At 65.0% G+C, this 16,550-nt stretch overlaps 2 protein-coding genes across 4 annotated transcripts; one reads left to right on the top strand and one right to left on the bottom strand.

The window, feature by feature from the left end:
* Positions 1-200: 200 nt before the first annotated feature.
* EXTL1 (exostosin like glycosyltransferase 1) lies at positions 201-8,100 on the bottom strand. 2 transcript variants are annotated; one of them, XM_074555566.1, is made up of 11 exons: positions 7,487-8,100; positions 6,100-7,314; positions 2,840-2,933; positions 2,653-2,760; positions 2,017-2,136; positions 1,806-1,938; positions 1,602-1,720; positions 1,244-1,339; positions 976-1,062; positions 678-838; positions 201-600 (listed from the first exon to the last, which is right to left on the bottom strand). In XM_074555566.1, exons 2-11 carry the CDS (start codon positions 7,026-7,028, stop codon positions 201-203), a joined length of 2,247 nt encoding a protein of 748 aa, XP_074411667.1. In that variant the 5' UTR covers positions 7,029-7,314; positions 7,487-8,100. The 2 variants fall into 2 exon arrangements, with proteins under 2 accessions (XP_074411667.1, XP_074411669.1); XM_074555568.1 differs by having other exon boundaries at positions 7,671-8,100.
* A 1,291-nt stretch (positions 8,101-9,391) lies between these two features.
* On the top strand, positions 9,392-16,074 carry PAFAH2 (platelet activating factor acetylhydrolase 2). Of its 2 annotated transcripts, none has more exons than XM_074555835.1 (11): positions 9,392-9,533; positions 10,492-10,580; positions 11,354-11,501; positions 11,682-11,778; positions 11,865-11,933; positions 12,016-12,130; positions 13,391-13,504; positions 14,231-14,322; positions 14,915-15,085; positions 15,204-15,352; positions 15,808-16,074. In XM_074555835.1, the coding sequence occupies exons 2-11, from the start codon at positions 10,497-10,499 to the stop codon at positions 15,900-15,902; spliced, it is 1,134 nt and encodes a 377-aa protein (XP_074411936.1). In that variant the 5' UTR covers positions 9,392-9,533; positions 10,492-10,496; the 3' UTR covers positions 15,903-16,074. The 2 variants fall into 2 exon arrangements, with proteins under 2 accessions (XP_074411936.1, XP_074411937.1); XM_074555836.1 differs by having other exon boundaries at positions 9,449-9,535; positions 10,496-10,580.
* Positions 16,075-16,550: the final 476 nt, after the last annotated feature.

The following is a 16,550-nucleotide window of genomic DNA, read 5'->3' as shown; positions in this document are numbered from 1 at the left end:
TGCCCGGGTTGTTCCCAGGGTGCGATGGCAGAAGGGTTGCAGCACCCAAAACCTGGTGCCCCCCAAATCCCACAGCCTTTCCTCCATTCCACCATCTGATCCTACCTCTCGCCCTCCTTTATTGCACTGGTGAAAGCCAATAACGAGTAAAACCCCGTCAGCATCAGCAGCGATCCTGCCCCTGGGGCCCGGCCCGACCCTCACGGCCTCTCCAGGCTCGGGTATTTCTTGCGCAGCACCGACACCTGGTCCTTGAAGAGGACGGGGTCGAGGCGCAGCCGGGAGGACACCAGGGGCATGTAGCCGAACCAGTTCTCCAGCTGCTTCAGGCAGTCCTGGCGCTGCCCGAGCCGCCGGCCGCCCTCCGTGCCCCGTGCCCCGGCCGGAGCGGGGGGCGGGCCCGGGGGGGTCCCCGCAGCCCCATCATCGCCGCAGCCCGCCTGCCGGGCCGCCCCCTCCTTGTGCTGCTTGAGCTGGATCACCTTGACGGGCGGCAGCTTGGTGACAGCGGCCACCAGCGCGTTCAGCAGCACGTCCTCGCAGGCCGGCAGCTCCCGCAGCCCCGCGGGCAGGTACTCGGTGAAGAGGCTGTGGTAGTACCTGTGGGGAGAGCGGGGTGAGGGCCAGGGGGTGGGTGAGACCCTCCCGAGCCCCCCAGCCCCGTCCCGGGCCGGTACCGGTGGTAGAAGGCGGCGGCGCTGAGCACCATGGAGACCTCGTTGGTCCAGCGGGACGTGCAGCCCCAGCGGCCCCGCTCGGCGTCCCAGAAGTGGCTCCGCGTGGGGAAGCCCACGATGCGCTCGGGGAAGCTGAGCCACACCGAGAAGGCAAAATCCACCTGGCACGGCCGGGGCACGGTGTCGGTGTCACTCCGGGCAGTGCCGCCACCGCGGGGACTGCGGCAGGGCACCACGCTGCCCCTGCAGGACACGGGGACATGGGGACAGCCACAGGGAGCCGGGGCCGGGCCCTCACCTCGCTGGTGGACAGGGCGGTGTCCTCGTCCAGGCTCAGCACCGCGTCCGTCTGGATGGCCTCGAACGGGAAGAAGCGGTCGCTGAGCTGTGGGGGGAGGAAGGAAGGGCAGGTTGATGCCCTGGGGTGGCTGTTCTGGCCCTCTGCCCGTGTCCCAGATCCCTGTCCGTGTCCCTGTCCCATGCCCATGTCCCTGCCCCTATCCCTGTCCCCTATCCGTGTCCCTGTCCCCCGTCCCAGCCCCCTGCCCGTGTCCCTGTCCCCTCACCTTCCTCCTGCCCTGGATGATGGTCATGGGCACGCTGCTCTGGGGCCATTTCCCGCTCGGGGGCGGTGGCTTCTCGCAGCTCCACAGGACCACGATCTGCAAAGGGCAGGACAGGGGTGGCCGGAGGGGTTGGGGGGGGTTCTCTGCTCCAGCCCAGACCATCCCAGAACCGTCTCGTGGCAGTTTGGACCAGGATAAACCCCCAGGTGGTGCAAAGGCCTTGGCAGACAGCTCTGCCCACCCAAAGGTGACACCACCAGCCACCCCCTCCACCCCTAAACCCACCCATCCCCTCTCCTGTTCCCCGCAGGGCCCAGCCCCACCATGCCCCGGATCCCTGGGACTCTGCTCCTCCCACCTGGGCGCAGTACTGGGATCCAGACACGGCCTGGATGAGCCTGAGGAGGGGCTGGGACAGCGACCCTGCCTGCGAGACCGCCCGGATGAAAGCCGTGAACTTCTTGGAGGGGCTGTAGCCTGAAAAAGGGGTGGGAAAGGGACAGGAGAGGTGCTGGGCACGGCCCGAGCTCGCGGCGCTCAGCCGGGGCGGGCAGGGCCCTACCGTGGTGCAGGTAGTAGAAGGGAAAATCCCCGAGGTGCGTGGAGAATTCGGGCAGCACCAGGAGCCCCCCGGGCAGCGCGTTCCACAGGCGGCGGGAGCGGGAGCGGGCCGGGTCCAGCCGGTCCCGGATGATCTGCCGGAGGCGCCAGTGATGCCCCAGAGCCCCGGCCGTGACCGGGGAGGGGGCTCGGGGTGCGGGGGGGGGCCTCACCTCCAGCGTGGTGTGCACGATCTTGTCCACCGAGGAGAAGTAGGCGTCCCACAGGAACTGCGTCTGCTGCTGGAAGGCCAGCACACGCTCGGGGCGGATGCAGCGCACGGCAGAGGGGATCTGTGCCGGGGGACAGAGGGGTCCTCACCTCAGTGTGCCCCCTCGGGGCTGGGCTGGTCACCTCTGTGCCCCCAACCATGCCAGGGACAGCCCCTGCCCATGGATGTGGTGCCAGCACGGAGAGAGGGCTGCATCTCCTCTCCCTGCAGCAGGATCAGACCCAGGATTCCCAAGGGTTTGTGCCCAGGAAGATCCTTCCCACCTTCCCCTCAGATGAACAGAGCCCCGGGCCTGCAGCTGGGGTGGGACCCCCATTCCAGGATGGGCCAGACCCTCCTGCACTGCCCACAGGGCCTGCACTGGGGTGGGACCCCCATTCCAGGGTGGGCCAGACCCTCCTGCACTGCCCACAGGGCCTGCACTGGGGTGGGACCCCCATTCCAGGGTGGGCCAGACCCTCCTGCACTGCCCACAGGATGTTGGGGTCTCATCCCCAGGCTTGTCTGGGGGCTCCACCGCTGCTGGCATTGGGATTGGGGTCTGGTGCTGGCGTGGGGCAGGATCTGGGCCCCGTACCTGCAGCAGGAGCCTCTCGCTGCCCACCACAGCAGCCTTGCCCCAGTCGATGGCCTCGGCGAAGGGCAGCTCCCAGCCGTCGCTCAGCAGCACCGGGATGCAGGCGGCCTGTGGAGGGACCCCGCAGGCTGGGACAGAGCCCCCAGACCCGGTGAGGGTCTCCCCCGTCCCCCTGCCCTCCCTGTACCTGCAGAGCCTCCAGGAAGCGGAAGGAGCCCAGGCGCCTGCCCCGGGGCACGATGCAGAACGTGGAGTTGTGCAGCAGCTCCTGGTAATCAAACCTGGTGTGGGAGATGGGCAGGGGTCAGCCGTGGCCCCTCCCCTCCTGGGAGAGCCCCAGAGGTGCTGCTGGCACCTGCCAGGTGTGGAGCCAAGCCAGGGCAGGGTTAGGAGAGGATTGGGCTGATTTTGGCTCTGAACATCCCTGGTCTGTGGGAGCAGAGATCTCCTGGGTGCTGAAGGGATGGACCTGGGCATTCCTTAAAGAGGGGGGGTCAGGAAGGGACCCCAGTGCCCTTTGAAGGCACTGACCCAGCTCCTCCCATCCTCCAGCAGTGACACCCCACACAAAGCCACCACCCGAGCCCCCGAGCCCGAAACTGCAGCGGCTCCTGAGCCGTGCCCAGACCTGCTGGGCAGGACCAGCCCTGCCTGCCCTGGCAGCGTTCAGGGAGGGGCAGGGGGTGCCGGGCTCGCCCCTGGGGCTCTCAAAGCCCCTTCTGTGCCGTGCTGGGAGCGGCTCGGCCCCGCCGGGTCCCTGCGGCCGCGCCGGAAAATCCAATATTGACTTTAGGTCGGGACAGACCCCGTCTGTTCCTGCCCGCGGGGAGGGGCAGCGCTGCTGCACGGGCTGGGGGGGACCCGCATGGGCCAGCCGGGGGGGAGGGAGGCAAAAAGAGCCCTTGCAATGTGCTGGTCCCAGGAGAGAGGGTGTTCCTGGTGCTGGTGCCAGGCTGGGAGCTGAGGCTGTGTCACCCCTGTGGGTGCCTGAGCACCCTGGCACGTCCCAGCGCTCCGGGATGTGGGAAACCAGCCCCAGTGCCAAGGCACAGAGTTTCACAATAAAACCCGCCTCTGGATGAACCTCCCAGTGTCTCCAAAGACGCCAAAATCCCTGACCCGATAACACCCAAACCCCCGGCGGGGCAGCCGGAGGGGTGGCAGCGGCTCAAACCCCCACGGAACCACAGCAGGGACAGGCACATCCCGGGGCCAGAGCCGGCTGTCACCTCTCCTGGGTGCCCCAGACCCTGCCGTGACCCCCGGCAGCCCCGGTGGGCAGCGGGACCCGGCCCGGGGGTGTCCCTGGCCCGCAGCCGGTGCGGTGGGGCCCTGGCGCCGGCCGGGCTGCGGGGCCGAGCGCTCCCGATGGAAACATTCGCTCCTGACGCGCTGCGGTTTCCGGGCAATCGCCGGCAGGGCTTCCTTGTTTTGTCAGGAGCCGGGACGGGCGCCCGCCGAGCTCCCTCCGCCCGGTCCCGGGAGCCGCTCCGGCCGGGCACGGTGCCACCGGCTCCGAGAGCCGCTCCCGGCTCCGAGAGCCGCTCCGGCCGGGCGCGGTGCCACCGGCTCCAAGAGCCGCTCCCGTCTCCGAGAGCCGCTCCGGCCGGGCGCGGTGCCACCGGCACCGGGGGCTCCGACAGCCGCTCCGGCCGGGCACGGTGCCACCGGCTCCGAGAGCCGCTCCCGGCTCCGAGCGCCGCTCCGGCCGGGCACGGTGCCACCGGTACCGCAGAGCCGCTCCCGGCTCCGCCGAGCGCTCTGGGCACGGGACAGCGAGGCCACAATCACTCTTCATCCCAGAACAGAACCAGATCGTTCGGGGCAGCCCCTCGGGCGTGAGGAGGATGATGGAAACCACAGCAGAGCCTTCCTCTGCTCCCCGAGCGCCTCCAGCACCGGACACAGCGGGTGAACGGGACGGCCGGTTCTCGCCGTGTCCCCTGCCCGGGTACGGGAGCATCTCCCCGGGCAGGAGGGCCCCGGTGCCCCCGCAGAGCCGGCCCCGGTGGCCGTGCCCGCGGTTTTGTGCCCGGTGTCCCGCAGGGAGGAGCAGGGCAGGCCAGGCTCGGGGTCACACACAGCACGCTGCCCGCTCCTCGTGTTCCCCATCGATCCCCGGCCAAAGCCGCGCTGGGAGAGGTGTAAATCCCCCCGTGTTTGCAAACAGCATTAGGGGATTACCTGGGTGGGCGGGTGGATGGGGGGAATCCTCACCCGGCTGCCCCCTGGCACAGCGTGGGGCTGACCCGAGCCCCCTGCCCTGCCAGCCCCACTGTCCTGAGGTGCCCCATCCCAAGAAGACTTTGCTGCAGGGGCTGACCCTGCTGGGCTGGGGGCACCTCCAGACAGGGCCATGTGGTGCCTGACCCATCCCAAAGCCCCGGTAATCCCAGTGCCAGCACCCCAGCTCCACTTTTACCTCCCAGCACCTCCTAAGACGCTTTGAGGATGATGCCCAACGTGGCCTCTCCCCATCTGCTCTCCAGCCGGATGTCCCCAGGCAGTGGGACAGGCACCTGCCCATTGTCTGTGGGATGGGCTCCGCGTTTACCAGCCCTGGATTCATCAGCTGGTCATGGGTCCCAAGGAGTTGGATGGGGAGGTGAGGAGCTCCCTGCAGAATGGAGCCCCCAAACTCACAGAACTTTGTACCCCAAATTTTTCCACCACTGTGTCCATCCCACTCTGCTGCCACTGTGTCCATTTGTGGTGGGGGACGCAGAGGGACCCCCAGGCACCACCAGCACCAATTAAACTCAGGGCTGCCCACACTGGGACGCCCACAGCCCCGCCAGTTTTGTGGGATTTCCAGTGGAGCCAGTGAGGGGGGGATGTTTCGGGCTCATCTCCAAGAGAAACGTTTGTGTTGGGGGAGAGCGGGAGGGGGGAGAAGAAAAGCGTCATTCATCAGCGTCGGGAGAAAGGGAAATCGTATTAGAGGCGGTGGCACGACGGCAGATAAGAGCTGCTCTGGCCAGATTACTCCAACTTTAACAGAGAGCAGGAAAGCCCTGAGCAGTCAGCGCCTCGCTCCCCACCGTGCAGTGAAATCCTCAGTGAATTTCTCTCAGGAGAACCCAAAACTTCCCTCTCACCACAGCTGCACCCCACAGAGAGGCATTGGGGGGACATCTGTGGGGTGTCCCCAGACCTTCCTGCACAGCTGCACCGCACAGAGAGGCATTTGTGGGGACACTGGTGGGGTGTCCCATTGCCCCTGGCCCTCCTGCACAGCTGCACCTCACAGAGAGGCATTTGGTGGGACATTTGTGGGGTGTCCCATTGCCCCAGACCCTCCTGAACAGCTGCACCCCACAGAGAGGCATTGGGGGGACATCTGTGGGGTGTCCCATTGCCCCTGGCCCTCCTGCACAGCTGCACCCCACAGAGAGGCATTTGGTGGGACATTTGTGGGGTGTCCCATCGCCCCCATCTCTGCCTCACCTCTCATAGTCCGCGTTGTCCTGGTCACAGCGCGTGTCCTTGTGCCTGTGCCAGTCCTTGCCGTGCTTGCAGGTGGTCAGGGAGATGATGTCCTTCCCGTTGTGGATGTGGTGCAGCGCGTTGCGCGTGCCGGAGCCGATGCCCGTCAGGTACCGCTTGCCCTTGAACACCAGCAGGAATCTCCTCTTGGGGGGCACCTCTGCCAGCCAGCCGCGGTGCCCGCCGCGCTGCGGGTGCTCCCGGGGGATCAGGGGGATGGACACGTCGAAGCCGGGCCGGAAGGTGCGGCTGTCGGAGCTGGCCCTGGCCAGGATGGCGTGCCCGGGGTCGAAGCCCAGCTCGCCGCCGTAGCCGGGCCAGGTGCCCGAGTAGAGGTTGAAGATGAGGTGGTTGCGGCCGCCGTTCCAGAGCGGGGAGCTGTGGATTTTGCCCTCCAGGTCGCGCACGTAGTGCTCCGAGAGGCGGTCGCGGTCCAGCGTGTCGGCGCTGAGGATGAAGAGGCACGCTTCCTCGGGCCGGGCCGTGTGGTACCGCGAGCGCTCGATGGAGCTGAGGATCTTGCTGTAGGTCTCCGAGACGGGCTGGCCCCGCTCCTGGGGGTAGGTGAACACCTTGAAGCCGTTCCTCTCGCACCTGGAGAGGTCGAAGCAGGTTTCCATGCGGCACCTGCTGCTCCTGTGGGCCCTCAGCCAGGCCGCTCGCCTCTCCCGGGGGGACAGCAGGGCAGGGTCCCCATCCCTCTGCAGCTCCTCGGGCTCTGCAAAGCTCCTGAGGAGGGACTGATCCGTCCAGCGGGGCCAGCTCCTCGGGGCTTCTGCTTTCCTGGCGGAAAACAAAGCGAAACGCCGCAGCTGGTCCCCTCCGAAGAAGAAAAGCAGGAGCCAAGAGGCCAGGAAAGCCAGGAAAATGTATTTCTTCCTGGTCTGCATAGGTTCACACGCAGCCCCAGCTCCTCATCGGGCTCTCGTGGGTGCCAGAGCTCGGTCAGGACGGCGTTCCCAGCCCCGGGTGGGCAGTGGGACGGCTCCTGGCCCCGGGCACTGTCCTGTGTCCTTCAGGCCGTGACAGTCCCAGGGCTGTGCTGGTTTCTCGGGGCCGTCCCGGTGTGCAGAGCCCAGCCCGGTGTCCCGGTGTCCCGGTGTCCCAGCCGCTCACTGCTCCGGGCTCCCGAGCCGCCACAGTGACATTTCCATGGCTTGACCCAGCTTCAAATCCCTGCAGAAAGGGAGAGGTGGCGTCGTCACCGTCCTGCCGCCGCCAGCCGTGCCACCACAAGTGGCTCCACACATCCCTGCGGCGGGACTGGCGTCCGCAGCTCCCTGGGGAACAAACCCGGGACAAACCCTCCCGCAGCCGCCGGAGCCCCCATCCCTCCGTGCTCCGTTACCTTCGGGGTGCAGCGGCCCCCGGTGGGTGCCGGGCCGTGTCCCGGAGCCCCGATCGCCGCCTGCCCGCGGCTCCGGGCTGCATCCCCGGCCGGGGAAGGCGGCGGAGCGGCCGCCGGGGCTCCCGGTGCGCGGCCGGGCGGAGGAGCCGCTCCCGGGGCGCTGGGTGTGTTTCCCCCTGGTCACCTTGTCCGTCTGTCCCTGCGCTGGGCTCTCTGTTCCCGTGTCCCCCCGAGACCGAGACCCCGGCTGCTCTCCGCTGTCCCCCTGTCCGGGACTGCCTGTCCCCTGTCCGTCTGTCCGTCTGTCTGTCCCCTCCGGGGCTAACTATCCTGCTGTCCCCTGCACCCCTCGGAGCTGGCTGTCCCCTGTCCGTCTGTCACTCCGGGACTGTCTGTCCCCTGTCCCCTCCCAGATCTGGCTGTCCCTCGTCCGTCCGTGTGTCTGTCCCGCCCAGGGCTGGCTGTCCCCCGTTCCCGCCGGGAGCTGGCTGTGCTGTCCGTCGGTCAGTCCCGCGGGGCTGGCTGTCTCGTGTCCGTGTGGCTGTCCCCGTGTCCGTGTTTCTGTCCTTCCTGTCCGGTCGGTCCCGGTGGTCCCGCGTCCCCCCCGCGCTCCACGTGCCCCCCCCCCCCCGCCCGCATCTGTTACACGGAGCCCTGGCCCCGCCCCCTCATCGGATTGTCCCTCCCCCGGCCTCCCATTGGCTGTCCCCTCACAGGAGTGGGGCGTGTCAAATGGAGCCCCGCCCCCAGCGCGCCCCCATTGGCCGCGCCCACGTGGCACGGGGGGTCCCGGGGGGGGCCGGGGCTGAGGGGGGACCGAGCCCTGTCCCTCTGTCCCCTTGTCCCCCTGTCCCCATGGACCCCGTGACCCCTGTCCCCCCGTCCCTCTGTGTCCCCATGTCCCCATGGACCCCTGCCCTCGTGTCCCCTTGTCCCCCTGTCCCTCTGTGTCCCCCTGTCCCCCTGTCCTCCTGGACCTGTGTCCCTCTGTCACTCTGTGTCCCCTTGTCCCCCTGTCCCCGTGTCCCCCTGTTCCCTTGTCCCTGTGCTCTCCTGGCCCTGTGACTCCCCATGCCCGTGTCCCCCTGTGTCCCAGGGCGGCTTTCCCGGGGTATTTTGGGGTGCTGGGGGTGCTGTCCCCATTCCCCGAGCCGGGCGTGGGCCGGACAGGTCGGGGCTCGTCTGTCCCAGCCCGTCCCGGCCCCTTCCCTGCCCCGCCGGCCGGGCAAGCCGGGACCGGAGCGCTGGATGGCGGCCACGGGCGGGACAGCCCGGCCGGCCCCGCCCGGAGGGCACGGGCAGCGCTCCCGTCCTACCCCGGCCCCGGGGACACCGGCAGGGACGAGCCCAGGGCTCTGTGCAACGCTCTGAGCGTGCCTCAGTTTCCCCAGGGCTCTGTCCTGTGCCCAGCCGTGCCTCAGTTTCCCCGGTGAGCCCGGAGCGGGGCTGTGTGAGCAGGACCTCGCTGGGGACAGTTGTCACCAAACCTTTGGGTGTTTCTGTGCCAGCCTGGCCAGCCCAGCCCCGCAGGGAATTAATCCCCGGCCGCAGAGGGGATTACCGGGGACCCGGGGCCGCTTTAGCTGCAGAAAGAGGATTAAACAAAGGGAACGTGGGGGCGGGCAGAGAGAGCCCCGGAGCACCGCTGGCCTTTGGGGGGGACAGGGGGACAGGGCTGGGGACAGGGACACGGCTGGGGACAGACAGGGACAGGGCAGCCCTGGGCTTGGGATGCTGCCCACGGGCACTGCCCCCCACAACTGGGAGTTGTGGTTTTGCGCTGGTGGAACTGGAGCTGTACTGGTGTCACTGGGAGCCGTGATTTCCTGCTGGTGACACTGGGAGCAGTGTCCTGTCCTGGTGACACTGGGAGCAGTGTCCTGTACTGGTGTCACTGGTAGCTGTAGTTTCCTGTCCTGGTGTCACTGGGAGCTGTGGTTTCTTGTACTGGTGGCCACTGGGAGCTGCAGTCCATGAGCACTGGAGTCACTGGGAGCTGCCGGGCAGAGTTCACTGGGGCGTGCTGGGAGCTGTGAGCGCTGCACTGGTGTGAGCGGGGAGGGGGTACTGGGGGGGCACTGGGGGGCACTGGGCTGGTTTTACTGGGAGATGGGAGGGCACAGAGGGACACCTGGAACTGGGAGAGCCCTGGGAGCTTGGGACGGGCACTGGGAGCGCTGGGGAGCGCTGGGAGATGCGTGGGTGAGGGCACTGGGAGGCACTGGGAGCTGTCAGGAGCACTGGGAGCGGGTGGTCACAGGGAACTGGGGAGCACTGGGAGCTGCGATGGTGACTGGGAGCTGGGGTGGCACTGGGAGGCACTGGGAGGCACTGGGAGCTGTCAGGAGCACTGGGAGCTGCAGGAGCACTGGGAGCTGGCGGTCACAGGGAACTGGGGAGCACTGGGAGCGGCGATGGTGACTGGGAGCTGGGGTGGCACTGGGAGGCACTGGGAGCTGCAGGAGCACTGGGAGCGGGCGGTCACAGGTTACTGGGGAGCACTGGGAGCGGCGATGGTGACTGGGAGCGCTGGGGAGCGCTGGGGAGCGCTGGGAGCCGCGGGCACGGCTCGGGCACGGGGATGCGATGCTGGGAGCTGTAGTCCAGCACCGCCAACTGGGAGCTGTAGTCCGGGCTCCCAGCGCATACTGGGAGCTGTGGTCCGGGGCTGGGCCATACTGGGAGGTGCGGTGCCGCAGCCCCGGGCGCTGCTGGAAGCTGTAGTTCGGCACTCGGGGTGATGGATGCGGGGTGCCGGGGGTGCCAGCCCCGCTCTGTGCCCCTGTCCCTGTCCCCGCGGGGGGACAGCACCCGCACCCCACGATCCCGGCACAGGAATGGGGGGGTCTCACCCCTGAGCAGCCCCCGGGGGCTCTGCCCTGGGACGGGGTGGAATTGGGGTCGCTGGGGGGCTCTGGGCAATGGGAGAGCGGTGGGGAAGGGAGGAGGGAGCAGGTTGGGGTCCCTGGGGTGGGGACAGACCCTGAGCCCGTATCTCTGCCCAGGCAGCATGGGGGCGATGCTGGCTCTGCCCCCGGGGCAGGGACCCCACCAGGTGGGATGCACGGATGTGATGGTGGGGCACACGCGGCAGGTACGGGGTAGGGACGGGGATGGGGATGGGGACAGGGATGGGGATGGCACAGGGGTGAGGATGAGGATGGCACAGGGATGGGGATGGGATGGGCACAGGGATGGGGATGGGGACAAGGATGGGGATGGCACGGGGGTGAGGATGAGGATGGCACAGGGATGGGGATGGGATGGGCACAGGGATGAGGATGGCACAGGGATGGGGATGGCACAGGGATGGGGATAGGAACAGGGATGAGGATGAAGATGGCACAGGGATGGGGATGGGCACAGGGATGAGGATGGGAACAGGGATGAGGATGAAGATGGCACAAGGATGGGGATGGCACAGGGATGGGGATGGGCACAGGGATGAGGATGAAGATGGCACAAGGATAGGGATGGCACAGGGATGAGGATGGGAACAGGGATGAGGATGAAGATGGCACAAGGATGGGGATGGCACAGGGATGAGGATGGGAACAGGGATGAGGATGAAGATGGCACAAGGATGGGGATGGCACAGGGATGAGGATGGGAACAGGGATGAGGATGAAGATGGCACAGGGATGGGGATGGGATGGGCACAGGGATGAAGATGAAGATGGCAGATGGCACAGGGATGGGGATGGCACAGGGATGGGGATGGGGACAGGGATGAGGATGGGGACAGCGGTGAGAATGAGGACAGGGACAGCTTCCCTGCCGAGCAAGGTGGCTGCAGCCAGCTGGTTTTGGACACTGCCACCCCCCTGTGTGCCGTCCCCACGGTGTCCCCTTCCCTGTCCCCCTCAGGGGCTCTTCCTGCGCCTGTTCTACCCGTGTCTGGCCCGGGCCGGGGCCGCGGAGCCGCTCTGGATGCCCCGGCCCGAGTACTGCGGGGGCCTGGCCGATGTCGCCCTGGGTCGGCGCTGGTGCTCCGCGCTGCTCGGCATGGCCATCGGTGAGGGGACACCCCGTCGGGGAGGGGGACACCCCGTGCCCACCCTTAGGGACCCCCGGTGGGGTTCAGTCCCGTCCCCCTGCCCGTGTCCCCCTCCCCATTCAGACCTCTCACACCCCCTGTCCCTGTCCCTGTCCCTGTCCCTGTCCCCGCCCGTTCCTGGTGCTTCTCCCCCTGCAGGCTCCTGCAGAGTCCCGGTGAGCTGGAATGGGCCCCTCAAGCCCTGCAGCCGTGGGTACCCCCTGATCATCTTCTCCCACGGCCTGGGAGCCTTTCGGTAACGTGAGCCCTGAGCAGGGCTGGGGCTGTGGGGACCCTGCCTGGCCCCACCCTGAGCCCCCTCTGCTCCCATCTCCCTTCCAGGACCTCGTACTCCTCCATCTGCACGGAGCTGGCGTCCTGGGGCTTCGTGGTGGCAGCTTTGGAGCACAGGTGGGTGCCCAGGTGCCCACCGGGTTCATCCTGGGGCTGGTGGGACATTGTGACCAGTGTCCCCTTCCCTCCTGCCCCACAGGGACCACTCTGCTGCCACCACCTATTTCTGCCCGGCAGAGGCTGGCACGGAGGAGTGGATCCCCTTCCAGAGGGTGCCCCAGGGGCAGAAGGAGTTTTATTTCAGAAACAAGCAGGTACCAGGGCTGGGATCCAGGGTGGGCACAGGGGAGGGCTGGGAATTCTTCCTGCATCCCTGGGGATGCTCTTCCCATGCTGCTGGGACTGAGCTTTCTCCTGAGAGATGAGCAAAACCTGTTCACCCTGTTTGTCTCCTGGGGTCTGTCTGTCTGTCCAGCTCCAGCTGGCCCTGGCCCTGGACAATGTCCCCACACCCTGGGGACAGCAGGGCTCTGTGCCCAGCCCCGCAGCAGCTGCTGGGTTTGTTCCCAGTGGGATTTTTGTCTCTCTGGGATTATCCTGCACAGCTGCCGGCTGGGGAGCAGGGAGGGTTCCTGCTGAGCCACGTTCCCCCCACCCCCTGTCTGTTCCTGCCTCGTTTAAAAGGACAGCAGCGAGTGCAGATTAGTGTGGGAAAGCTCTCTAGGAACGGAGGTGCTTTTGGCAGCCTCGAATCACCTCCCAAAGTGTTATTTGTGTGTGTGCTCTGCCTCATGGCACACTGCAAACAAAAGGGAAACAGCTCTCCTGAGCCCACGAGCACAAATGGTGAGGGAGGGAGAGAAATAAATGGTAATAGTTGCCAGGTCAGTCTCCATTCTGTGTTGCAGAGAGCAGGAGGGAGGTTTTCATTGGAGTTTTTTGTCACTTGTCACCTTTAATGTGCACAGACAGCAGCGCTGGTGTCCTTAAGGCAGCTGAGGACGTGGCCTCAAAGTGGCTCCGAGTCAGGGCAGCCTTTCCTTGAACCGTTTGGGGTTTTGGGATGCTCCTGGGTGGGTTTGGGGGGACACCCAGGTGTGTCCTGGGCAGCCTCTCCCTGAACCGTTTGGGGTTTTGGGATGCTCCTGGGTGGCTTTTAGGGGGACACCCAGGTGTGTCCTGGGCAGCCTCTCCCTGAACCGTTTGGGGTTTTGGGATGCTCCTGGGTGGCTTTTAGGGGGACACCCAGGTGTGTCCTGGGCTGGGGGTTCTGGGGGGGTTTGAGCAGGGGATGGCTCAGCTTGGGGACAGCTGGTGAGGATCCTGGGCTCTCCCTGCTCTGTTTCCTCCCCAGAGCAGAGACCTTTGGTCATTTCCAGCTGCCTGCTGCCAGATTGGCTGAATTAAAGCAAAGATCCACCCCAATACACGCGCTGTATCCCGTGCAGAGGTTTGGTGGTGTTTGCTCAGTTCAGGGAGAGAAGCACTGCAGGAAAGGGTCAGGGGGGTCCTGTGGGGAAGCTGTGGCCCCCGTTTGGGGCTGGCAGGAGCTGGGCTCACCCTGCTGGTTCCAGGTTCACCAGAGGGCCCAGGAGTGCGTGCGGGCACTGCGGCTCTTCCAGGGCATCGCTGGTGGCAGGGCCGTCCCTGCCATCCTCCCCCAGGACTGGGATCTCTCCGTGCTGAAGGTACTGGGGGCTCTGGGGGGCTCTGGGGGGGCTCTGGGTGCCCCAGGATCGCTCCTGGCTGCCTCAGGCTTGTCCTGCTGGCACAAGAGGGGTCTGTGCAGAGCCACAGTGTGACCGTGCTCACAGGGGCCAAGGGTGAGGGAAGGGATGAGAATGTTGATTCCATGTTTCAGAAGGCTGATTTATTATTTTGTGATATATATTATATTATATTATATTATATTATATTATATTATATTATATTATATTATATTATATTATATTATATTATTATATTCATTACATTACATTATATCTACACTAAAAGAATAGAAGAAAGGATTCCATCAGAAGGCTGGCTAAGAATAGAAAAAGAAGGAATGATAACAAAAGCTTGTGGCTTGGACAGAGAGTCCGAGCCAGCTGGGCTGTGATTGGGCATTAATTAGAAACAACCACATGAGACCCATCCCAGATGCACCCGTTGCATTCCACAGCAGCAGATAACCATTGTTTACATTTTGTCCCTGAGGCCTCTCAGCTTCTCAGGAGGAAAAATCCTGAGGAAAGGATTTTCCATAAAAGATGTGGGCGACACCCCAGCCCCAGCCCCTCACCCCAGCAGTGGAACGTGGCATTTCCCCATCCAGGGGCACTCTGCTCACCTTCCCTTGGCTTTTTCTCCCCCAATCCCTGATCCAGCTGTGAGGTTTGGGCTCAGAGCCCTCAGTCCTCTCCCTTTTACAGGACAACCTTGATCTGACCAAGGTGGCCGTCATGGGCCATTCCTTCGGGGGAGTGACAGCAGTGCTGGCCTTGGTGAAGGAGCCCAGCTTCAGGTGAGGGTGCCCAGCCTCAGGTGTGCCCAGCCTCAGGTGTGCCCAGCCTCAGGTGTGCCCAGCTCCAGGTGTGCCCAGCCTCAGGTGTGCCCAGCTCCAGGTGTGCCCAGCTCCAGGTGTGCCCAGCCTCAGGTTGCCCAGCCTCAGGTGAGGCGTGCCAGGGGCTGCAGGGGCTCTGGGGACTCTGGGCTCATCCTGGAGGGAAGGGGAGCCCTGGTGGGCTGTGACAGGGGTCTGAGGATGAGGGAAGAGATGAGGATCTGATCCATGTGTCAGAAGGCTTGATTTATTATTTTATGATATATTAAAAGTATGCTAAAAGAATAGAAGAAAGGATTTCATCAGAAGGCTTGCTAAGAATAGAATAGAAAGGAATGATAACAAAGGTTTGTGTCTCAGGTTCTGTGTCTGAGCCAGCTGACTGTGATTGGCCATTAATCAGAAACAACCACATGAGACCAATCCCAGATGCACCTGTTGCATTCCACAGCAGCAGATAATCCATGTTTGCATTTTGTCCCTGAGGCCTCTCAGCTTCTCAGGAAATAAAAATCCTAAAGAAAAGCTTTTCCATAAAAGATGTCTGCTGCAGGTGTGCCGTGGCTCTGGATGCCTGGATGTTCCCTCTGGAGAACCTGCTGTACCCAGAGGTGCCCAGCCCCGTGCTCTTCATCAACACTGAGCACTTCCAGACCCCAGAGAGTGCTGCCAAGATGAGGAGTTTGAGCTCCAGGAACAGCCAGACGAGGATTGTGACCGTGCTGTGAGCCAGGGCATCACCCACCCCTCCTGCTGCAGGCAGCACCCATGGGTGCCCAGCAGGGACCTCTCTGGGTGCTGCTGCGCGTGCCCTGATGCCCATCCTGCCCTGCCCTGCCTAGGGGGACCGTGCACGAGGGCCAGACCGACCTTGCCTTCCTCCCTGGGAGGCTCTTCAGCCTCATCTTCGGCAGGAGGGGCAGCCTGGACCCTCACAGGGCTCTGGCCATCACCAGCCGGGCTGCTCTGGCCTTCCTGCAGAGGCACCTGGGTATGGGCAGGATGGGGAGCAGGGGGAACGGGGGGCTCTGGGGATGGGGGGCTCTGGGGATGGGGGGCTCTGGGATGGGGATGGGGAGCAGGGGGAAACTGGGGGGCTCTGGGGGGCACCTGGGATGGGGGTCTCTGGGGATGGGGGCACCTGGGATGGGGGAATCTGGGGATGGGGCTGCCCAAAGCACAGGGGGATCAGTGGGTGCCCCTTGGGGGCTCCTGGAGGGGCTGTGGTGGCCCTGTCACCTGCAGGGGACACTGTGGTGGCCCTGTCACCTGGACAGAGAGGATAGGAGGTTCTGGTGGCTGTGTCACCTGGAGGGGAGGCTCTGGTGGCTGTGTCAGTGAAGAGGAGGCTGTGGTGGCCCTGTCACCCAGAGGGGAGGCTGTGGTGGCCCTGTCACCTGGACAGGGACACCGTGGTAACCCTGCCACCCCCTGTGCCCCGTGCAGAGCTGCAGGAGCAGTTTGGACAGTGGGACGAGCTCCTGGAAGGCGTTGGGGACTCGCTGGTTCCAGGTGTGCCCTTTGGCCGCTCTCACCTGTAGCTGCTCCCGGGCACTGCAAAGTGGCCTCTGTAACCCGGAATGGAGAGCCAGGAGGGGCAGAGGAGCCCTGAGGGGAGCAGGAGCTGGGGCAGTGCCAGGGAAGGTGCCAGCAGAGCCCTCCCTGCCCCTGTGCCTGCGCTGAGGGAATAAAACCCCCAGGGATGAAAATGGAGTTGGGTGTGCAGAGTATAAACCACAGGGGTGGGTTGGGAAGGGCTTTAAACCATCCCCAGGTAAGGAAAATCCCATAATTGTCCTGCAAAGCTGTGCAGATGGAAGGACAATTATGGGATTTTCCTGCAGGAGGAAGGAAAGAAAGGGGAAAGGGAAGGGAAGGGAAGGGAAGGGAAGGGAAGGGAAGGGAAGGGAAGGGAAGGGAAGGGAAGGGAAGGGAAGGGAAGGGAAGGGAAGGGAAGGGAAGGGAAGGGAAGGGAAGGGAAGGGAAGGGAAGGGAAGGGAAGGGAAGGAAAAAGGAGTCTCTGAGCACCCCTCAGAGCTGTGGGATGGGGATGGGGATGGGGATGGGGATGGGGATGGATCCCTCAGCACAGGTGACATCCTGGCACGACACCATTCAATGTCCCCTCCGCCCCCCAGTGACACACAAAGGACTGATGTGAACAAACCCACAGGATTCTGCCGCTTTTA

The sequence above is a fragment of the Zonotrichia albicollis genome, chromosome 20 (assembly GCF_047830755.1).
Source record: "Zonotrichia albicollis isolate bZonAlb1 chromosome 20, bZonAlb1.hap1, whole genome shotgun sequence".
NCBI classification, from domain to species: domain Eukaryota; kingdom Metazoa; phylum Chordata; class Aves; order Passeriformes; family Passerellidae; genus Zonotrichia; species Zonotrichia albicollis.
The sequence above is the reverse complement of the archived record's forward strand: the minus strand, read 5'-3'. Positions and strand labels throughout refer to the sequence as shown.